General features: G+C 44.6%; 2 protein-coding genes across 9 annotated transcripts in view; one reads left to right on the forward strand and one right to left on the reverse strand.

The window, feature by feature from the left end:
* Nucleotides 1–23382, forward strand: part of RECQL5 (RecQ like helicase 5) — a 36890-nt gene that overhangs the window by 4367 nt on the left and 9141 nt on the right. For all 3 annotated transcript variants that reach the window (NM_204102.3, XM_025141537.3, XM_015295117.4), the window contains exons 5-8: nucleotides 478–583; nucleotides 1030–1141; nucleotides 2778–2940; nucleotides 3249–3331. In NM_204102.3, the coding sequence (NP_989433.3) occupies nucleotides 478–583; nucleotides 1030–1141; nucleotides 2778–2940; nucleotides 3249–3331 (464 nt within the window). The remainder of the gene's footprint in view (nucleotides 1–477; nucleotides 584–1029; nucleotides 1142–2777; nucleotides 2941–3248; nucleotides 3332–23382) is intronic.
* On the reverse strand, nucleotides 4486–19806 carry SMIM5 (small integral membrane protein 5). Of its 6 annotated transcripts, none has more exons than XM_046902069.1 (5): nucleotides 19664–19806; nucleotides 13534–13675; nucleotides 11914–12067; nucleotides 9663–9988; nucleotides 4486–5182 (listed from the first exon to the last, which is right to left on the reverse strand). In XM_046902069.1, the coding sequence occupies exons 3-4, from the start codon at nucleotides 12038–12040 to the stop codon at nucleotides 9867–9869; spliced, it is 249 nt and encodes an 82-aa protein (XP_046758025.1). In that variant the 5' UTR covers nucleotides 12041–12067; nucleotides 13534–13675; nucleotides 19664–19806; the 3' UTR covers nucleotides 4486–5182; nucleotides 9663–9866.

Here is a 23382-nt window from a genome sequence, read left to right on the forward strand (position 1 = left end):
TAAAAGAAAATGTATTAGGAATATGCAAATAGTATTTCTGTCTTTGTTTTTTCATGTCCCAGGCAGTCAGTGTATAATAGTGTCTTGCTCTTTCAGTGTGGCAATGATGAAGTACAACAAGGACAAACAGCAGCACTTGGAGTGTTGTATTGAATTTCTTGCTCTAACACTAATAAGTCAGTCTCTGCACCTTAGTTTATCTGTAATGTGGAAGGATACTGCTGCTTGCTTTGTATCCTTTGAGAGAGGTTGGGGGACCACGTTTGTTCAGCGTTTTTTAGTTCTTGTAGGACTTGTAAGGAAGCTGTCCTTAAATCTTATTTACGTTTGTGCCAAGAAAATATCTTTAAGCTGCTGTGGAACCAGCTTGGAGATGAGATGAGCCTTAGGCATCCCTCCATTTCCTCCGCATTGATGACTGCAGCTTTGTTGATTGACTTCAGCCAGCATCACAGACTTTCTCTCCTGTGTGCCCAGGTGTACTCCGGCTGTGGCATTGTGTACTGCAGGATGAGGGATGTGTGTGACCAGCTGGCAATTGAATTGAGCTACCGAGGAGTGAAAGCCAAAGCATATCATGCAGGTACTGAAATCTGCGTCTCTCAGCACCTGGTAGAACTGAACTGTACCACCTTTAAGGCCTGGATGGGATTACCTAGAAATTAGCTTTATTGGCATGGTCTGCAATGTGTCTGATGGTTATGCATCGTGTCTTTGAGGTAAATATGGGTCACAGAGCAGAACAGCATTCTCTCCACTTCAGAGCTGTTGGTTTTGTTGGATCTTGCATGGCCTAAATATAACTGCACTCCTCCCAGGAATGTTCCAGATTTTTCTCTTTGGAATAGAAACAGCTGCTGCTGACTTCTGCTTGATCCCAGGCCAATTTAAACATGGACAGAGAAGAGTGTGTACATTGGTTTGTTTTTAGTTGAGGGGGTTGCAATGGGGGAATGTGAGGGGGGAACACAAAATACATCTTCCCTTTTTTGTTTTATTTTGTTTCCTTCCATCTTTTTCCATTTCCAGGGCTCAAGGCAGCTGACAGGACTTCAGTCCAGAATGAATGGATGGAAGAGAAGATACCAGTTATTGTTGCAACCATCAGTTTTGGAATGGGAGTAGACAAGGCAAATGTCAGGTGTGTGAAGCTGAGTGTTGTGCTCCATCAGAAACTGAAACCTGAGCATCAGGAAGGGAAAACCTTAGTGTCTATTACCTGGTACAACTGACTCAAACACTTGATGAAGGCTTGCTGAAACTCATAAAAATATAGCTGGAGGTTTTCTTAGAAGCCATGCAACAACCTACACGGAGCTGATCTTTACTCAAAATCCACATAAAGCAATTGCTCTGAATGCTGTAGGAGAGTGACAAGACATCATTGAGGCTACCACATCTGTTCACAACTGTGCCGTCCTTGTGTTGATTAAATAACTATGCCATCCTCTGTGCTGACAGATATCAGGATCCTGTAGCAATATCAAACTGTTTTACTGCTTGTTGCATGTAACATGCAAATAATTTCTCAAAAGAGAAATTAGAAGTCTCTAACAGAGTAGCATGAATTAATGCCCTGCTGAAATTAGTCTCTCCCCTGTTCATTGCAATGGCCAATAAACCAGCAAAAATTATCTGAAATGCATAGGGCTGACAGAGGGTAAAATATAGCTGAAACATGCTTTTTGTAGTATGGTTGGTCTCCAAGAAATCAAATTAAAATGACTCCTTATAAGTTGGTTTTCAATAAGTTAAGGATATTATACCCTAGCCCAGGTGTGAGGCCCTGCTGCTTACTCTTCAGTTTTTGTTGGCAGAGTCCTGAGTATTCACGCATATGCTATCAAGTAAGATCAAGTCTGACAAGTTCTGGAGGTGACCCTTTGTATCAAAAGGAAAAAGAGAGGTGTTGCCTCTCAGCTCCTTTTTCTTCACTACTGATTCATTTGTAGTTAAGATTATTCATACCTGGTCTGGTCCTGAAACATTTGTGTTTGGAGAAACTCTTTTTTTAGTCTTTTATCACAACCGTGTACGTCATACCTGCCTCTGGGCAGAGCTTTAAAAAGACCAGTTTTGAGGCAGACTGGTATTTAAAACATTGGCAGCATTACTGCATGGTAAAATGCTCAGACCTCTCAGAACTGAACGCAGGTGTGAACTGAGTTTCTGAATATTCAAACACAAGCAGATTTAAAGCAGTCTTGTGGTGGTGCGTTTAAAAACATTCGTTCAGAGATTACGTACAGTTTAACAGCAATTCATAGTCGTATTTGCTGACTTGGGAAGGGTACCTTCATCTACAAGTAGGTTTGGTGAGGTAGAATTTCCCTCACAGACTTCATTGTCAAAATGTCTTTTTAAAATCAAGTATTTCAAATTGTATTCCAGAGAATAAATAGGGCTTTTTAAAATCCCCTGTTTGATGGCAAAATATTCCAGACTCCTTAAATCAGTGTCCTTATTCTTGCTCTTCACAGCTGTGCAGTTACGTTTGGATATTTGTGTACCCTTTGTCTTCCATCCATTTTGAGTGGCATCCTGCTCACTTGTTCACATGCATTGGGTTTCATAGCTCTGCTGCTTTCCTCGTGTCTTGTGTTAAGAAGACTTACACTTCTATAATCCCTCATTCTGCTAAGTTCTCTGTCTTTTATGCTTTTGCTGCCTTCTTATTTACTTATTAACAACAGAGTAAATGAATATGAACACATTTGTGTGTGCCCTGAGTTAAGAAAGCTGCAGCCTTGTGTTTCCTATTGCCTTATCGCATGCAGGTTTGTTGCTCATTGGAACATTGCCAAGTCAATGGCAGGATATTACCAGGAGTCTGGCAGAGCTGGTAGAGATGGGAAGCCCTCCTGCTGCCGCCTCTATTACTCTAGGAACGACCGGGATCAAGTTAGCTTCCTGATTAAGAAGGAACTGTCTAAAATCCAGGTAAGTTTTGCAGAACAGTATCCACCTGATCCACCTAAATAAGCAAAGATGAAATGAGTTTTTCCTGGAGCTGTAAGAGTGAGTAGGTTTTGAGTATACAGCTGTTTGTAACCCAGTTTTGAGGGAGAGCAGTGAGGTAAGGGACTCTGGGCCCAGCTCAAGCCCTATGAGGGAGGTATGGTTGAGCAGAAACAGGATGGTGCCTGTACCAGTTTGCCACATTGCTCGGGAGGAATGGATTTGGTTTTCACTGGGGTTAGTTGTCCTGTTTGTACCTGTACTGAAGACTTGTCCCTCTCTACTCTCAGGAAAAAAAAGGCACCTTAAAAGAATCTGACAAGTCTGTGATGACAGCTTTTGATGCTATTGTAAGCTTCTGTGAGGAGCTGGGGTGAGTACACTTCTTCCAAGCAATGTTTAATATTGTGGAAACCATGTCCTATCCTTTTTGAGGCACTGTTGTGGCTGAGATCTTTCTGCAAATGCATGTCCAGGAAAAAGAAAATACTGAATGAGTCAACTGATATTTTGCTGCCCAGCCTGGGGAAGGCATCCCTCAGATGTCTGTCGCTCATTCTCACCTCTGAGTTAACTGAGATGTTGGTTAATGTAGAAGTATGATTTCTCATTATATGAATTCTAATGTTTTGTCTGTGGTAAGCTGACTTAGTTCCAGTTGTTTTTGTTTTGACTCCTCCTTCAGCTGTCATTTCTCTTTTAAGATAATTAAGCAGCCTCGTCCAGGACAGGATAGAACCACTTAGCTTTAACATTTCCCTAAATCTCAGGTGCTCCACTCTACAAAGAATGAGGCATCCTTGATTTTCATCAAGCTTAGAAAGAGCTGGTGGTGCTTAGATCCTTCCAGAAACAGGCCCAAATTATGGATGTGCCCCATCTAAATGCAGACTAGCAACCAGAACATATATTGTTCAGGTTTAGTTCATGCTTTGTAAGCTGTAATTGTACTAATTACTATACTGGATAAAACATTGAAGCTATAATTTTGCCAGTACAAGAGCAGTATGTATTCACTAACTGTAAGTGGCCAGCATGTGTCCTGCTTTCAAGTTTGTGGTTTTTTTCATTCTTCACACTTGTATTTAGGACAAGTTTTTCAAGTGATATGTGCTGCTTTTTTGATGCTTTAGTGAGAATAGAGAGAAAACATTCTCCTTTGCTTAGGTGAATAACAATTGAAACAGAATTTCACTGGCTACTTAAGACATTTACGTAAGGGAAGCCCACTAACCTAATTAGAAATCGTGTCTCTCCTTTATGTTGTTTTTTCCTTTTGTTACTCCCTCCCCAAGCTTAAAACATAGGCATAAGACACGTGCATTCCAAGGTCACACATTGCAGCACCACTGCCTGGCTTCTCTGCGTGCAACTGTACAAGAGACTAAGACTCTCTTTGAAGAAATACTACATCACATTTCTTTTTTACATTTTGAATTAGTACAGTTCTGTTCACTATCCAAACAGTGAAAGTAAAGCTGAAATTCTGACGTTGCAAGATCTTAAATAAGAACAAATACAGACAGATTTGTATTCTGGCAGGCAAATTTTTGCATCGTATATTTAGGCTATTGTTTGAGTATGATAGGAGAACAACTGTTTAAGCTGCTTTTAGAGAATTGATTCAGACAAAGCTTCTGCTGGTCACTTTCCTAGTGCCCATTTGCAAAATAGAAAAACAAACAAGCAAATACAGTGGTGGAAGAGATCTTCATTGTTTTCAGGTAGTTGCTGACCACTTGGGAAGTCTATCCTGTGGTTTTGCTTGAAAGACGGAAATCAGGTAGAGACATAATTAACGAAATGCCAGAGTCCTCATTCACTTCCTGAATACAGATTGCCATGTGTGGGGTTTGCTGTGGACGTGCAGAACAACCTGCTGGCATAGGTACATTGCTCTCAGTGTGGGAAAGCTGTATGGGGAGAAACAACCATCTGAGGACAGAAGATGAGAACAACATATTGCAGTTGGGCTGATTCTTGCTTAAATGCAGAGCTCCAAGTACTGCACCTCAGCTTCACTATTTATGCCCTAGTCCGTTTGTGTCTTGGTGATGAGCAGCACCCAAAGACGACTGCAATTAAGAAGAAAGCAACAATAACAAGGCAGAAGATGCCAATCACCGCTAACCCTGCAATAGCCCAGTCACTTGTTGCAATCCAATTCCTTAGGTCTTCCAGAGCAGAGGATTTCTCTTGTACTGATGACATGGTGCCTTCCACCCTGCTGGAGTTAGACAAGAGCTGTATCAGATATTCACGTATCCCCTCTATGCTCTAAACCACAATAGGCACACATGCTCTGTGTGCTGGTAAGTGTCCCTCTTCTGAAAAGTAGAGTCATTATTCAAGAATCTGGAGCATAAACCAGAAGCAGCATAACCAAGGCCACTTTAGCAGTCAGCTCTTCAGAGCAGTAGAGGGGAAATCTGGCTGTGCGAGATTTTGGCAGTTGAGACTTACTTTAATCATAGCCTGTCAATATTTTTTAATATAGCATCTCTCCCAGTGTGTTCCATATGAATCCTTCAGCTGTCAGCTGTATAGCCCATACGTAAAAGACAAGCATTCAGTGGGAAACCTTTGTTGATTCCAGTGGAAAGAAGGATCTCTAAAAATGAGAGTAGAGCACTTAAGCTCTGAGAACACACTGGAGATTAGAAGAACACTTATTTTAAAACAAACAAATACAAGTGAACACCAACAGCAAGTATAGAACTTAACATAGAGCTTGTCATTTCCATGCAGTTTAGAACAGTCACTTGCATGAGAAATGTCTCCTGTTAATGGTTTTACTGTTCAGCCACACGTTGTGGGTTACTCTGCAATAGAAGTGTAAGTTTTCTGCCTATTAGGTACTTAGATTCAGCAGTAATGTGAAGTGGAATCTCAGTGGGCTGTACACACTTGCTCTATCAGTGATACTTTGCACGATGACTTCACTATCAGCTGTCTTAAGGAAAAGATATCATCTGATGCAGAGTATCTTGTGGCTTTACTAAAGCTTCATTACTAGAGTCTTCTCAAGGGAAAGGAAGAATGGATTATTTCTCACACTTTCTCTCAGATTTGACTACAGACTTAACACAGGAAGAGATCTTTATTTCCAAATATTTGCCTGGCTTGTTTCCACTTCTGTCTGCACTCCAAATACTAATGAAAATTATGTAAAGTGTTTTCAGCCTCAGCAAGTCACAGCTGACTAGGAACACCAGCTCACACTTCAACTTTCTGAGACTTCTGTTACTTTTTAAGTAGCCAAGGTATCAAAGCATACACTTTCCATTTTGGAATTACATCAGATCACCAAAGGTATAAAGGATACAGACTCTGCTCTGAACAGCTTCCTTCTACTTTAAAGAAAAGGTAATCTAGATACAAACCCTGCTGACCTAATGACAGAAAACACATATGACCTTAGAAAGCTCCTGTCTCTTTGGATAAATTAATCTTCTAAAATAAGACAAATACAAACTGTATTCAATTTTATAAATACCTGAAGCTGTTGAGTTTGCAGTGGGCAGTTCTTCTGGTGCCTCTTTTTCACCTGCCTGAAAAGATCTTATCCTGTGGCTAGGGATCTCTTTACTACACCTAGAGAGCTGTAGAATTAGCATGAAAATTACCTATTTGTACTGCAGTAAATGTTTAACAGCTGGCTCTCCTGCAAAGGTGTGGCTAATCTAATCAAAGGCCTTGAGCCTAGTTAGAAATGCTCAGTTCACATGTCATTAATTTCTTCGTCTCCATGCCTTTATCCACTTATGCACCTATTTGAGTGCTTGTAGAGGTCTTTCATGTCCTCTATCTTTGGAAGGTTGTAACGGGGGAGAAGAGGAAGTTCTTTTTAGGGTCTTGACTGTATCTGTATTACAAGTTCTGTTAGGAGGTTGCTATGTGTAAAGTGGACTCTGAACAACTCAACAACTCTATCCTCTAGTCCAAGCTTCATCATGACATTTTCAGTGGTTGAAGTCATAGAACCTTGTACTGCTGTTAGCAGTATAAACTCTCCCTGTTGCTTTCTGAACTGGGGAATAACAGAGGGAAAGTGCTAAAGAGAAGTGAGAGAGGAGGAGGAAGGTATGAGTGTTACCAATGGAAGGAAATTTGTTTTTCACAAGCCAAGCAAGTCTCTCTGAAGCCTAACAGACGATGTTACAGAATATAAGCTGTTCCATTAAGTGGTCGGTGAAGCTTCAGCTGCTTCTTCTGGAGAGGCTGTGATCTGCTTTGTGTTTCTCAGGAAAAGAAGCTATTTCAACACTCGTATCATTAGGACTGAAGTAACTGTTTCCCTTTGCAGTTTCTTCCAGGCAAACTCAAACTGCTGCATTTGAAACAGTTTTTCAGTAGTCTGCCTTCCTCTGTGCTTTTTTGAAAGAGATTGTCTGCTTCTAATTCATGAAATTACAGTGGGAGAAATAAGAAAAGAGCCATTTCTGCTATCCCCTGCCTGTCAGTGGTTTAGGTTGTAACATGACTGGGGAAACGTATCTGTGGCTCTCCTTTTGCAATAGCTCCTGGCAGCTCATTCCCACTGACAGCAACCTGTCAGAGCTGTTGGTATGTTTCCAGCCTGCTGTGTTTCCTCCTAACTGTTAGTACAGCCTGGTTCCATGCTGCTGAAACATTTCTCAATGGGATTCTGTTAACTGCTGTAGCTGGCACTGTCTAGCACAGGCTAGGAAAAAGAAAGTAAGCTCTATTCTTTCTCATGTCTCGTGATTTAATTTAGAAACTGAAATGTCTGTTGAGGCTGTCTCCTGCAGAAGAGAGGTTCTGAGACTTCTGTGTCACCTTGGTTGTCTCTTGTTTGTAAATAAAAGGAGCAAAAACATCTGACAGAGAGGTTAATGAGGTGCATCTTGGCGTGTTGATCACAGTAAATCCTAACACATCTGTTGGAAGTAGAAGCTTTGGGATAGTATAATGAAGGCCAGCAATTTGTTGGCCTTAATATGGCTGTGCATGTAGCAGCTTATACTGGTACAGTTTTATTTTACTCATTTGATTGCAGTGATCAAGTTGGGGCTCAAATGCTTAATTTCTAGGGATCAGTATAGGGGATATGGGAAATGGGGATAATGTCCCCATTTTCGCCTGGCAGGTTGTTGGCTTTAGTTAATTTTTTTCACTGCTGTTTTTGTTTTGTTTTTAATTAATTTTTAAGTAATGTTGGTAGTTTGAGGAACTTTGTCATGAATTTAGGTTATTCTCTGTGATAGTGGCTGCAGATTTATTCCAATATGCAAGTGGAAAAAATGCAAAATACCTACATCTAGTTTATTTTTTTAAAGTGCATTAAATACATGAGAAGCTATAGGTGTAATGTGCACTCTAGTAATTTGGATATAGGCATCAGAGAAAAGAGGTCTCTTTACAAAGTTTCTGTTTTGTTGACCCTTCTGAAGCATGAAAATACTTAAAATCCCACTTAAAAACTTGATTCTTTTCTCTCTTTCTGGACTTGGTTCTAGTATACATATGTGTATATGTGTAATCCCCTTGACTCCTCTGCACTTAGGATGTGGAATGCAAGGGGTAGAAGATGACTTATCTATGAGTACTCATCTTTTTATACCTTCTTGTAAAGTGACTTTTCTCACACTTTGGGCTGAAAGAAAGCCCAGTGGCTTGCAGAGTTGGATGCAATATGATGATCTTCCATTTGGCTCTCCCAGTTACAAAAGTCCTTGTCTGCACCTTAGCTTTGTACTTACAGAAATTCCTTAAAGTTCACCGCGGTGTAAACCAAACATACACAGTGGCTGCAGCATGGAATAGGGATTTATTTTCACTTGGTAACTTCAGCTGTACAGGCCATTCTTGGCTGTGCTTTGTCAAAATGCCAGCTGTCCGCTGCTGCATGTATACCCTGAAGTGACAATTACCATGCTGCGTGTCACTCCTTTGAAATGCCTTTGTGTATGCTAATAAACATACCTTTGGCATATTGTTTATGTCCACTGAAATAAGCTGCACATGGTGCACAGAGTCAGGCATACAGGTCCCTCGAGTAAGGATGAGGTCTTGTTTGTCTCCTGTAACTCCCATGCTCTAAGGACCACTCACATGCAATATGCAGAAGAGCAGAATTCATGACAGATCTAACTACCACATGGAGGTTGGGAAGAAGCACGTTTATCAAATTAAACTGTAACATCAGTGATTTTTTTCTCAAATGCCTTCATCTTTCTCTTTACAAAGGGTATTGCACCTGTCCTGATTTCTTCTTTTTGACAGTTTCACATCACTGTGACACAAAAGAAGGCAGGGAGTATTTGTAGTCAGGGAGCTGTACATAGAGTCTCAGATGGCATATTTACATCAGAAGGTTGACAATCGGTTGTTTTCAGCAGTGATCTCAGCTGAAGGTGTCTATTGCACATGGCTTTTGAGAGAGCAGGTTTAGGCTTGATCCAAGATGTTCTGAGCATGTCAACATCCCAGAGATGTCAGTGGTTTTGCTAGCACTCAGCATCACCCATCCGGATCAGCCACTTGTGAAGAGAGTAGATGCCCCCTAGCCACGTGGCAGCTCGCACGTGCTGTGGTTTGGTGTGTGGCTTGATGCTCACAAAAGGAACCCTTGGCCAGCCCAGCTGCAGGACTGTTATTGGGTAAGTGTGTCTTTTTTTATCAGAAGCAGGTGTCCCAGCCCACCCCAAACAGGGAGACAGTTATTGGTAAAGTTGTGTTACCTTTCTGCTCACACCGTGGAGCCCAGCAGTAGGTGTCACAGGAATAATGAATTTCATGCTGTGGTTTCTGTTCCTCTGAGTCATAATCATTAATATTGTTATTGCTATTTCCAGTGCATTAGTGCAGAGAGTCATTCCCATGGGACTGAATCATGATGTCCATGCATGTCCTTTATAATGGGTTATGTCACCTCTTGATGCGCTTCATGGATGGGCAGTTGGGCGGACCTGGGCCTTCCTACGTCTGTGGTCAGGACCCTCATTGCAGCTACAGCAGCTATAGCAGCAGCAGCTGCAAGCGATGATCATCAGCACGAGAACAGTAACTGGAAAGAGAAGGAAAAAGGGTATTACTTCATGACATAGGGGGAATCACTGGAGACTAATCCCACATCTCTTGTAGGCTGTCTGAGCAGTAGGATGAACAGAGTCAAGTTTCTTGATGATTTTTACCTTATATTCCCACCTCTCTCCTTGTAAGCTCCTGCTCTCTTGTATTAGTCATCCATTTAATCTGGGCAAATGTCAATGCATGTCAGGCCTTAGTAAGAGCTGTAGGTGTGCTGGCTGGCTTGTCAATAACTGTTCCGAATGGCCAGCTGGCTATTCATAAGGTTGAAGGAGCTAGGTACACTAACTTCCCCACAGTGTGGGCACTGAATTGGGGTTTTCCCCTTCATCCACCCTAATTGCTTGTATTTTTCGGTAGGCAGGATAATAATAGTAAAAACATAGAATATACTTATTTGTACATCACCTTCAGACTGAAAGATAGGTTTCCAGACTGTGGCCCTAGAGCTCATCCCCTGCACGCACAGAACTACTGTCGTTACTGGGTATTTTGTGCTCTTAAGAGCTGCATACCAAACCATGCAAGGGCAAAGCTTTGTGGTGGATGCCCTATACTGAAGACATTCAAGGTCAGGCTGGACCAGGCTCTGAGAACCCTAATGGAGCTGTAGATGTCCCTGTTCATTGCAGGGGAGTTTGTCCCTTCCAAGTCAAACAATTCATAATTCTGTGATAGCTTTACCTGCCTTATGGGCTGTTGTTTCAGAGATGATGTGCAACAACTAAGCAGAGCTATGCACTGGAAAGGACGGAGATCCTTTCCATAATTCCCCATGGTTAAGTCAGAAGCAACAAGAGAGGGTTTGGCTAATCAAACTGACAGTTCCATTTCTGAAGAGTACACGATATTTACCCTTGGAGAAGAATAGATATTTGTGATTGGGTTGGCTTTAGTCTTCCTTCTGTATTAAGCTTGAGGAAACAAATACTTCAAACACAGGTTTTGTTTCACAAAGCAGTAGGCTATCCTATTGTTATTCTACACCAGGATGTAGTGTAGAATAACTCTACCTTAGTGCATTAGTGTATTGTTATTCTACACTGATGGTCAGGGTTGGAAGGGATACTTCACGTTATCCACAGTAGAAAACGATGTCATGTTTAATCCTGCAAAACCCATAAGGTTTTGAAGCATGGGCATGCCTGCGTGCATATGTTCTTTAAAAGTCTGAAGAAGGGCTGCCAGGCGTTCTGGGGAATCAGTGGGCACTATAAGCAAAAAAAAAAAAAAATCAGCAGGTGTGTCTGTTTCTGAATTCCAGCCCAGGGAGGAGTGTCCAGGCTGCACACACACCCTTCCTTCCAGCACCCAGGCTGGGAGAGAGCTGTACTCTGAGGGGGTGGGCCTGCCTTCCTTGCTGCTTGTTTTCCTACTGTTTAAACAAATTTTGTCTCCCACGCACAAACAGTCTTATTTGTTCCTTCCATGCCGTCCCCACACAGAGCATCAGGAGAGATTTTGCCACTAAGTGAGAAGAATAAATGGGCTCATCTGCAGCATACTGGCTTCCATGGAACTAAGCACAGCAATGACACTCAGGGTCTCAGACCTGTGTATTTTTCGTGGCAGTGAGGTCCCCTGATACCATTTGTCATAAGCAGTCTCCCATGCATCAAAACATTGCAGCAACTCCGGGTTTGTTAAAATAGCTATCGCTTTTTAAACTAATGCTGAACTAGAGAAGCCTTGAGGAAAGTTATGCTGTTGCCTGTGATGCACTGCACATGTGCAGAGGTATACGCAGAATACTAAAAAATGACCTAGAAATTAAATAGAGCCTCAGAAAACAGCCTTGAAAACAACTGCCAACAGTTCTGATCCATCAACAAAGACGGCAGAGCAAGCTGTCCCCATAGAAGAGACACTCTGACCCCCCTCCACCTCTGCCACTAAACTTACCAATAAACAGGAGCACCACACAGAAGGACACGATCTCCACAGGGTCAGCCTTGGGCAGTTTCTGGAGCTTAAGGAGAAGTTTCTCACCAATGGTTTGCATTTCCTTCAGAAAGGCTTCAGAAGACATTCTGGCTCAACCTCTCCAGCCTTTGTGCTGTAGGAAGAAAACAAATAGAGAATAAACCTTTTCACTGACTAATGCTAGTAGGCTGCCAGCCTTCTTATAGGGGTGTTGATCATAAGTAAAACAAGTTTATCTGGTCTCAGTCCATTCCCAGTAGCTAAGGTGGAGGACTATTAACTATCTGCGCATTCTGGCACTGTTTTCATTTCAAACTCTGGCTTTGAGGGAACTTCTGACAGTTACGCTGCTGTGCAAAGGTGAAACGGTGTTTCTTCTGAAAGGACACTTACTTCAGCAGGCACAGTGTTATTCAGTGGCTGCTCTTCCCTTCCACCCAATGAAGATAAGTTTTGTTTTGTAATTATGCTGACTTGTCTCTCCAGAAAGCAATGCGATTGCAAGCTAACTTGCAATGCTGTACTCCAGTAGTAAGTAGTTTTCAGTTGTATGCTACAAGGAACACACAGTAGATCCTTTCGAAGTCTTCCTGCACTCCAGCTGTAGAAAGCCCCTTCAAAAATGAAGGTATTTAGCACTGTACAACAGCACCATTCATAATGCTTTGTCACCGTTCAGTGAAACTGGTTGATATGAAGAGCTAAAGCCCGTTTTCACTGGGGAGAGCTGGATGCTTTTTAAGTTATTCCAGATGACTGCAAGTTTGGTATGGTAAGTTAAATGCAGCCCTTAGTTCTATTTTAATTTTTAAGCCACAGCCTGTTCTAGTGGAGCAGTATATAAACTGAACAGTGGATGTCCTGTAAGCTGTAGCTATCTTAGAGGCCTCAGCTTCACCACCAATATTTGCTCTTCTTTTCTCCCCTGAGCAAAATTTTGGGAGGCATTGAAACAAATAAGCTTGCAGCAGAGCTACGCAAGTGAAAAGTTTTCCTTCAAGTATGTGCTGGAATAGCTGAGAGTTTGCCTGAAATGAGTGTTGGGACTTGCAGATGGATTATGGCTCTTATATCAGACGATATCATTACATCAAAACATACAAGCTCGTGTGTATTGTAATAGTCAACGCTGTTTTATGGCACTTGAACACTGCAGTTTAATTTCCTAGTCTTTTTGGTACAAGGAAGTCAAAAGAGCAGGACAGTGCCTCCAGAACAAGGCAGCTAGTTCACTGCTGCACATCTAGTTTGGTTACTCAAACAAATGGATCCTCGGAGTTCAGTTTTTCTAAACACTGAGGACAGAGAGACCATGGCTGTTTCTTTGCATGCTGGGCTTAAATACTGCAGTGCCAAGTAAAATTACATTTTGTGTGTTTACGCAATCCAGAAAGGCTTTTCTTTGTTCTTTTAAATCCAAGCTAGGGAATAAAAATCGGAACCAGCTGGTTTCCAGGGCTGGGGGCTGGATGGAAAATCTACATCTACAGAAGGATCTCTGTGAAGCTCAGCAGAGGGAGGCATTCCTATGGGCTTCTGACCTGAGAAGGTCACATTTGGGACTAGAGCTAAATAGCTCATTCTGGATCATTGCCATACCCCAAGTGAGCTGCTCCAGAAGTGGTTCCTTTCCCCTTCACACAGCACTGTGAGGTTATCAGCAAGTTTCCAGTGTTGCTTCCATTCCAAGAGATGGCAGTGTGGGCAGAGGTGAAGCAATTCGTGTTTTCTGCTCTTGGCTCTAGAAGAAAAACTTTAGAATAAATACATTTTAAAAGACCCTTATTCCTGGCTCTAACATACTCAAATGTTTGTTCCCTTTGGGGCTGTTCCTGCCTGCCCAAAAGCTCTCCTAGTAAGGAGCGTGCTGTAACATTTGGTATGGTGCTTTGGGCTGCAACAGGAGGAGCAAGTATGAGAACTGGGCTTCTGAAGTTTGGGTGTACAATGGTTATACAACATAAAATTGGTCATTAGCACCCTAGAACTCCACATGGAGTAACAGAGTATCTACACCAAGATGATAGGGACTTCTCATCCCACTCTAATGGGCATTCCTTCGCTCGTGGTACCTGATCTGGAGCTACATGAAGGACTTTTTGTTCTAAAACTTGCAAGGAATGTTGCTTGTTTGGTTTGAACTTCTTCAGGGACAAAGTTTGAAATCAGTGGTACAGCCTCCACAAGGAAGCAAATGTTTTTCCACTCTTCTGCACTCCTTAACTTGTGACTACGAGTTGGTTCCAAGGGCTCTCACAGCTTTGGGATTTCTACTTGTGGAGTGTAGCAAAAGGGTAATGTATTTCTCAAGAAAAAAAAAAGTAAAATAATACTAAAACTCATGAAAAAGGCTAGTTATATTCATGGATTTTTGTCTTTTCCATTCTCCTGCACATAAAGATTTTGGTCAGGTTTCAACTGATTTCAGCACACACACTTTTACCCTAAAGCTTGGCATGAGGGTAGTGCTGGCTGTGTGACAAATTGTCCCATGCACCTCCCTTGTCCCCCTCATCTACAGCACAGCAGTGATGGTGGCACTACTTACAGATTTCAGAGGGGAACTGTAAGAATTAATTCCTTTTTTCTCATGTTTCTATGTTCAAGAAAGCTCGGTTGCCAACAGCTGCAAAGACCAGCTGGTGCAAGTTTGATTGAAGCAGTAACTGTAGTGATTGCTATTGAAATGGGCAAGTCTTGAGATATTTGAAATTCAAGTCTTAAAAGTTTACTTTCTAAGCCTGGATTGCTGTCCTATGGCATTGATTCTGTGGGGCTTGGAGCAAGCCTGATTCTCTGCAGTTTTTTTAATCTCAATTGAGAATCTCTCTTTGCTCATTGCTGTTCCTTAGAAATGCATCCAGTGAGGATGGGAGCCCTTCAGAGCAGAGGGAACACAACTGCTGGGGCAGCAAAGCCAACAGAGCATGCTATGGAAGAAAGGCTGAGTGACCAGGGAGAACACAGTCTGTAATGCCTCATCAGACAACTGTCATGAACTTTTTCTGCCATAACAGTAGCTGTAGATGATACAAAGTGAAAACAGGGAGTTGGATGACAAATTTGCATAGGAAAGGGAGTGAACACAGCACCGATGCCTTGTGACTGGCAGTTTGGAAGTTGGTGCTGCAGCACTGTGGCAGCCTGAAATTCGTGGTTTCAGCTGTTTCCTCTTCTGGCTGTTCATTAAAAAATAGCTCATCTACCCAGTGTTGCCAGTGGGAATAGGTCATCCAGCTTCCCTGCCCTCCTCTGTGTTGCAGGGCCCGGTAGAGGAAGGAACGTAACATCTCTTTGGGTTTGGGTTTGGATTTGGGGGGGAAAAACAAAAAAGCCAGAACTTGCCGTATGCCTTAAATTGTTAGCTTTGGTTGAAAAGTGGGAGCACAGTAATAATGCAGTGGGATGTTTGATGTCTGCAGGTGTGCTGCAAGGATCAGATGAGCATTTAGCACCAAGGAAACGTGTTCTATGCTTCAGGCACCAGTGGAGTTAGATTCCCAGAAAATGCTGATATTTGTTTTTAATGCAGGCTCACCTTGCTGAGCCTATTGAACAAAGCTGTAAAAATTGCCCTCATAGCACTGAGATTATCTTTCTGAGCTATTTTAATGGACTTAAGCCATACTGAAGCACTCACGGAAGTTGGTTGCTCTGCTTTTCTGAGATTAAGCCATTGAAAGGCCTCTATCTGGAGACATTTAAGACAAAAGCTTTGGTCAGGTTTGGTGTGTGTGGTAGCAAGAAAAAGAGCTTTGCATCAGAACTGTAAGAGTTGTGTGAGCTTAAATCTACTGCAGAGCACTGAGGCGCCTTTCTGCTCGTAACCGTGGTGGCATTGAGCAGCCTATTTCAGCACAAAGAACGTGAATTTCAGTTTGTGGTTTTGCCCCAGGACTGGAAGTTAGTAAATGCAGTCAGTCTTCCGGACCTGCCGTGGATGCTTACTGGTTGTGTGACTTTGGGTAAGTCATCCCATCCCATGCCCAGGTTGCACCACTTCATTTCTGCGAAGCTGCAGAGCATGTAAGCGCTGTCAGGGGTTGGATTTGCTAGTTGTTGTGTGTCCACGTCTCCAAAATGTTCTGAAATATCTAGATGGTAAGTCTCTAGTTTTGTTGCAGCTACATAAGGAACTACCTTTGCTTGTGAACTGCCTTGCAGTCACTGAGTCAGGGTAAGGGCAGGTGAAAGCATGGCTTCGTGGTTGCTCTTTGCCAGTCCTGCTTCATAGGGTTTTATTTCTCTTGGCGTGACTTTCCAGTCCATTGGTTTCACTGTGCTCTCTGAGCAGCTTTGCTTGCATGGGTTTGTTACTACAGTGATCTAAAACTGAAGAAGAAGCCGTGGAGGCGTCACCTGTGGTGGTGGTGCCCTGAAGCCTCCAATGCCTGGAGCAGCAATGCAGCAATGCCTGTGAAGGAGAGTTCAGTATCCTCCCCAGAGTACTCACTGACCATGTCAGACCCTATGAAGTAGCACCTCCCTGATGTGCCCAGGCAAGCAGAATGCCAGGGGGTAACATCCTTCATGTAGAGTTATCATTTTTCCAAGGCTCTGGCTTGGAAGCAGAAGCAAATATTTTGTGTTGTTCTTCGTCAAGTCCAATAAGCTGGCTGAAATTGGATCAGTGCAGGAATGGGAAGCCTTTGTGGGCTGTGGTAGCTTATTTGGTAGGAAATCCTAGAAGGCAATCCCAGCCTCTCAGTGGAGCAGAGGGTGCTGAGCAGCTGGAGGAGAGCTGCTTTCTGTTCTGCTTTAAAGTAATTTCTGACTGTTCTTAGCCTGTAAAGAAAGACTGTACTTTCTTAAGAACATGAAGGCTTGGTCAGTTCCTAACCCCACTACCTTTGTTCTTGGTTCCTGAAACGTGCTTTTGATTTCATGTGGATAAGGTCTGCAGACTTCCTGTCCTAAAACAGGCTTGGTTTACTTGGTGCTGTTATAGTTTAGATGCATTCTGGCAGCACATGTAATGATTCTTGTCTGATTGTTTATTGTTCTAAGTTTGTAATGTACTTCTGAGATGAAAAGGGTTATAGAAATGCAGCATTATTATCAGTGCATGGTTTTCTCTCATCATTGTTAGTGCAATGCTTATTGGCAAGACTGTAGCTGACCAGCCATGTGAATCTTAGCTCTGGTTCACAGGCAAGCCCTTTTTTTTCCCTAAAACAGGAGTGAACAGAGCCAGATAGACCTATAATTCATTCCCAAGCAGATGAAAATAGTTTCCAGTATCGAGAGAATTCAGCTTTTTAACAGCACACACCCAAACTGGTAAACTACAGCTCCATGTCATGGGAGAAAAGCTTTAACTTTGTCAGTTGGTCGGGAAGAGAAGGCCACACATTCCTTCAGATCTGAAAGCAGCCCTGCCTGGGTAGCCATTTGGCCGGGACACCCTGTCATCTCCACCACCCACTATTTGGAGACTGGTTTTGAGACAACAGCATAAACATTGCTTTCCTCCCCTCCAACCTAATATTAGACTAATATAAAAAGGCTCTGAGTTCCTTGCAATAGCAGTTGGAGGAGGCGAGGTGCCCATTAGGGCACTGTGCTGGCTCTGTGGAGCACCATGGCTTACTCCAGTCCATCCCACAAGCCAATCCCCATCACCCCATGATGCAGCTCCTCACTGCCAGTCCCATTTTCAAGAAGTGGGGAAACGAAGGCACAGAGCCATCCAGTGAATGGAAAAGGTCAATTTTAAAAATAAAACAAGAGAACTTTTTATAGGCCGAAGGGTTGCTCATGCTTGAATCTAGCCTGAAAGCCTCATCTAATATTAGCAAAACAACCATTTCCTAGGACAGAGGTGGCTGGATGGCTGTGAATGCCACTTCGGAGACGTACTGGGATCTATCAGCAGTTCGGTGTTTGAGGTATGGCTCTGGCAATGGAAATCCATTCCCAACCTGCTGTCAGCCACCCTGCTCTGCTCCCAGACAACGACACTCATTGTTGAGCTTTGGGAAATCTGCTCGTCCGGTCCCGGTGTGGCTGCGTGCTGCGTGGGCAGGCAGTGCTGGGAGGGCTGCTGCTGCAGCTGGGAGCTGCTCGCTCAAACCGCTCTGTTCTGCACCTCCAGAACTGCTTTTGCATTTCACTCAGGGTGAGAGGCCGTGCTCTGTGACAGCTGTAACACAAGCCACGTCCCGCTGCCTTTATCCAGACATGTGTTTCATATTGCTCCCCCCTCCCACATGTACGCACTGCTGCGCTGGACGAGCCCCCAGCCAAACCCGTTAAGGTTCTCTTTCACGAGGAGAACTTGGCCTGCTTCCCTCCTCTCCTCCCACTGCCCATCTCCCCTTGCTCCTCCCCCTTCCTTTTTTTTTTCCCCCTAAACTTTGTTTTCCTCCTGTTGCATGAAACCATCTCAGCTGCAACAAACAAGAGACCCTTCATTAGCGGGGTGGAAACTTGCCTCCATCCCCTTTGAACCTCAGGCTAAGCTGGAGGCGTGTGGCTTTTAACCACTGGGTCTTCTCACGCAGGCAGCTCCAATTCCGTGTCTTTTTACACGACCTGCCCTCCCTTCACCCTAATGGGAAGGAGAGAAGTGGAAATACCTGCTCCTTAACATTCCTCCATACAGGCACGTGTGAAATGGGGAAGGCATCTTCCTGGCGTTCTGCCCCTGTTCCTGTTGGTACGCAGCTGGCTGCCCCAGCGCCCGCTGGAAGAGGCTCAGCTCAGGGCTTCCAAGCACAACAATCAGCTTCACGTGGCACGAAATGGGGTTTCTCTGTGCCTGTCAGCCCCCTCCTCCTGCCCGGCAGCAGCCAGGTGGCAGTGCAGGTTGTGGGACACCCCTCTGTACAACCACAGCTCACAGTGGGCAATTTCACGTGTTCAGGGATCATTTTCCCTTTCTGCTTCCCTTCTCCCTTCTGCATTCGGACCTGACAGTACTGTTGCTGTAAACCATATACCACGTATGTGTGTGTATGTGTCCGCTCAGAGCAGTGGCTTCCCATGCTGGTTTGACTGTAAACCACCAGCTGTGCTGGATACACACTGCATTGAGCTTCTTCTTTTCTTCTGAATTCTCTTGGTAGAAGCTGTGTAAAGTCTTCCCATTTATTGCTATTGGACACAGATGCTTTGCTTGCACAGTATGCTAGTTTCCCTAGCAGGGTTTGTTTTCTAAGCTCTGTTTGCTTCAGGATTTGAGAGATAAAACTTGGCTCCAGCTGGGAGGAGCTCTGGAGCAACACTGTGGCTGCACCCCCCGATTTAACGTGAGCTCCCTGTGCTGGCAGCTGCTCCCCAGTGGCACACAGACAGAGAAGCAGAGCGGCTCCCTTACCCAGACAGAGTCCTAATGCATCGAATCAGCCCTGCAGAGAATGCCCTGCAGTAGACCTGCTTATCAGCTAAGGCCACATTCCATAGCAGCAACAGAAAACCGAGCGCACAGCCTTTCTAGTCAACAAAAAAGTTGCTTACCCTGCTCTGACTGTAGGAGCAATGCAAGGCTGCAGGCTGGATCCTTTTGTTAGCAAGTCTGGCTGCAGCACAGCTTTCTGGAATCCTACTACAATCTCTCCCCTCACCACCTTTGCAACTGAACGTCCCTTGCAAACAAACTCAAGCCAGCGAGCTCTGCTCACAGACCGGTTTTGCAGCTCGCCCTGAAGAGCCCCACCAGCTCCAGCTACTTGCTAGCCAGCTGAATGCGAAGGTGCTATGGTTGACCGAACACCAGCAATAGCCTTACCCCAGCCGTGCCACGAGCTCTCCTCCTCTTGTTTTCCTTCTGCCTTCTGAAACTTTCACGTCATCCCTCCCCTCATCCCGGCTCGGCGCTGGCTCTGCTCGCTCAGCACTGACAGCCAGCTGTTGTCTCTGCCTCCGTGTGCCGCCGGCTGTTGCGGAGCAGCGCAGTTTTGGGTTACGCGTGTGCCAGGGCGGGCGGGCGGCCGTGGGGAGCCCTCCCTGCAGCCCCCGCCTCCAGGGCTCACTTCTCCACATCCCCTCTGAGTGAGGTTTTCTCTTCTCTCTTTTTATTGCTGAGTTTTCTGGAGCGGGGCTTGAACCGATGCTCACCTTGTGCAAGTTCGGGCTGTGTTAAAGCTATTAACTTCGCTGTGCGCTGCTCGGTTTCCTTCCCAGTCCCTGGGGAAGGAGCTTTTCTGATGTGCGAAGTTGCAGTGACAGTGCAGCACAACGTGCTGCTGCTGGCAGTGGGGCTAGTGCTGGGGGTGAACGTGCTTCATGTCCTTGGCCAACTCATTCACTTTCCCAATGCATTGGGTGTTTGCTTCTGGTGGGCTGGGGACAGCCGATGCCCACTGGCTTGGCTCCAGATTGCTAAAGTTCAGCTGCTGCTACAGAGGTACAGCCCTTCAGATAAGTGCAAAACAGTAATACTCCATCAACCACACCATTTGTCCTCCTTTTTCACAGTATCATAGAATCACTGGTGTTGGAAGGGAGCCATAAAGGTTGCCTAGTCTACCTGCCCTGCAGTGAATTTGGGAGAGCACATTCAATGGTTCAGCAACTGGCATCTGTGCAAATAATTTGTCCTTATGTGATTTCTGTATGTTTCGTACCGCTCTCATTTCTTGGGTTTAATTCAAGACTTGCTGCATTTCTGGGGAGCTCTCTCAACGGGGCTGTGTGCCCTCCTTTGGCTCCTACGAGGGAATGCTTATTTCCTGGTGTATTCTGGCAGAGACAAAGCTCCTTCTTGGCTATGTGACTTTGTGTCTTCTCACCCATTTCTACTAATGGTAGCAACAGTTGTGCTATTTTACCTGATCTACCAAACCAAAGCAAGGAGTACAAAATGGAGGCATGGTGTAGGCATTCGTAGGGCTGGGGGAGCATTCTCCTGATGTGTATTGCCACTGACAAGAAGTACAGGCATAAACTTGGTTGTTATTTGCTCTTCATCCTATACCATGACATAAAACCCGAGTAGGATGTCTGAAATAAAGTAGTGATTTTGCATTTCAGGGACCAGTGGTCGGCTCATACTTGAAGGGTAGGGGAGAAAACAATACAGTGTGTATTGGAAAGACTCCACAATTTTAGGACATGTGTAATAATAATGCAAGCTACCATTAACTGATGTAAATCAGCTCTCCATCTCCTGGGCATTTTTCAGGTGCTCATGTGATGTGGGAAGTTTCCCCACCATGGCATCATGTAGCCAACTGTTTCAGGACCTTGTATTCAGTTAAGCATTAACCCAGTGCTTCCCCCAGCATCCATACTGGTACCTCTTTTAGGCCTGTTGACTCCACTTCTGGGAGTGCAATTTCATTCTGCAACTGAATTTCAGCAACTCAACTCATGGCTGTCATTGGGTCAGGTGAGGCTATGACCCTGATTTGTGTGGTTTTGTGTAGGTAAGGAGGTACTTACTGCAAGCTGGGGCTGACTTTACAAGGCTGGTAGTCTAGGAACTTAGAATCATCGAATCATTTGAGTTGGAAGGGACCCTAAAGGCCATCTGGTGCCAGCCCTGCACTGAGCAGGGACACCCACAGCTCCAGCAGTGCTCACAGCCCATCCCCTGAGCTCGGCTGTCTGCAGGGATGGGGCACCACCGCCTCTCTGTGCAACCTGTGCCACTGCCTCACTGCCCGTGGTGTAAAACCTCCTTCCTTATATCCAATCCAAATCTTTCCTCTTTTAGTTTGAAACCGTTTCCCCTTGTCCTCTCACGACAGACCCTCCTAAAGAACCTTCAACCTCTCTAAATTCCAGTGACATCAGAGTTGATCTCTGCTTCTCCAAAGGCTTTCTTTGCAGTGTCTCTCCTTTTGCTTTAGGAGACAGGTACATGTGGAAGTTCCCCCCCAGCATAAGCCTGGTGAGTGCTGTAGGAATGGGAAGGACCTGACCGCTCCTGTATGCCTCAGTTAACTCTAATTCAGATCAGTGAGTGTTTGAGAGAGATGGGAAGTAATGAGAACGCCTTCCTGTTTTTTGGGGGGAGAAACTGACAGCTCACCAATGCTTGTATAGTCATGTAGCACTGGCAGCCCTCCTTTTTCTTTAGGTAAAAGCAGAGCTAGGGGATGTTGCAAGCACTGTGACAGTTTTCAGGTAGCAGCAGAAGGTTCCTTCCCACACCTCCACAAGGCCAGCCCAAAGATAAGAACCAGCAGTTGGTGCTGCAGGCAGCAAAGCATCCCACAGAAAGGAACCTTCTGTCTCTGCTAATGAAAAAAGAGTTCAACTAAAGGGCACACTGAGACCCCCCCCCACAAGAAGGCTGAGCATGTGCAAGGAGGCAGAACCCTATGTTAATAACTTTAGGGAAAAGTATTGAATATGTATGCGCTATCCAGGAAAACCTTTACATATGTAACACAAGCCATGCATATAAGCTGAAGATCTTTTGTGCCAGGCGTGCACATTAGGTGGAGAGATCCCCTGTGCATCCGACACCGTAATAAAGAGTGCTTCTTAATGCCACATTGGTCGTTTCATTTGAGCTGGAGTTTGTCCGGTGACAGCAGGACAGGCTGCAACAGCAGTTCTTTTGGAAAAGCAGAACAAGGGGATCAGATGAGTTGTCCCCATCCCAGTCCCCCCACCCCTCCCCAATATATGAAAGGAGCTCTTTCTTCATGCTCAAGGCACCAGTGAGTCAGTGCTGCTGATATAAAGGCAGCTTTGTGGGAGCCCTTTCTGGGCTTTCAGTCCCTGGCCCCTGCGGCACGTCACCATGCTGCAGCCCTCACCTGAGCAGCACCAGCCCTGGGCACTTCAGCACACGCTCATTTCCCTGCTTGGCAGCTGTGAGCTGCTGCTTTCCTCGCTCTTCTGCTTGGCATGCTCGGGGGAACACATGGGAACGGGTGAGGAGCCAGCCACCACAGCAGACCCTTCCAGGCTTTGTTTGTGCCTTGTACACATGCAGTTATGCTGGCCCAGAAGCATGCACGCAAGTTCACAAGCTGTGTTTGTTAGTCAGATTGCTGGCAAGTTCAGACTTGTCCTCAAAGGGTTTTAATAAGAATCAATGAAGTGTATGCTCTCATGGTTTTCCTCCCTGTCACTCAATTTCTGCACACAAAGTTGGTAAGCCAGCTGGGACACTCCTCGGTAGAGGAGCAAAATCTCCACTTTGATCTTCCTTGCAGTAAAACAATTCTCACGTTGCTGTTTGACTGCAGGATTTATCTCTAATTGCGTGATTTTGTTTCTGTGCGTGTATCTTGATTAAGATACCACGGCCGCCTCTGCTGGGAAACCCAACTTTGGAAAAGCTCCTCTAAATTCTTCCAGCTTTCTGAAAACGAGTGGCTGCCCTGGTTCTTTTTCCTCTGGCAAAAACAGTATCTTCACTCGTTTAAATCAGGGAGTGTTCCAGAGGAGAAGTGGCTTCCTGCCCGTATTGCTAATGAGTGTGTATCTGTTACTGAACGTTTTTTACATGTCCCAGAGCACTGATAGCTGCCAGAAATCTTTGAGGAT

Source organism: Gallus gallus, chromosome 18, assembly GCF_016699485.2.
Source record: "Gallus gallus isolate bGalGal1 chromosome 18, bGalGal1.mat.broiler.GRCg7b, whole genome shotgun sequence".
In the NCBI taxonomy this organism is placed as follows: Eukaryota; Metazoa; Chordata; class Aves; order Galliformes; family Phasianidae; genus Gallus; species Gallus gallus.

Excerpts from the sequence above, each read along its gene's own strand:
- SMIM5 (XM_040649609.2), bottom strand. The coding sequence starts at position 12,040 with ATGTCTTCTGAAGCCTTTCTGAAGGAAATGCAAACCATTGGTGAGAAA. Across the intron at positions 9,989-11,913 it reads TGTGGTGCTCCTGTTTATTG|TTACTGTTCTCGTGCTGATG; the intron begins GTAAGTTTAGTG and ends TTCTCTTTCCAG.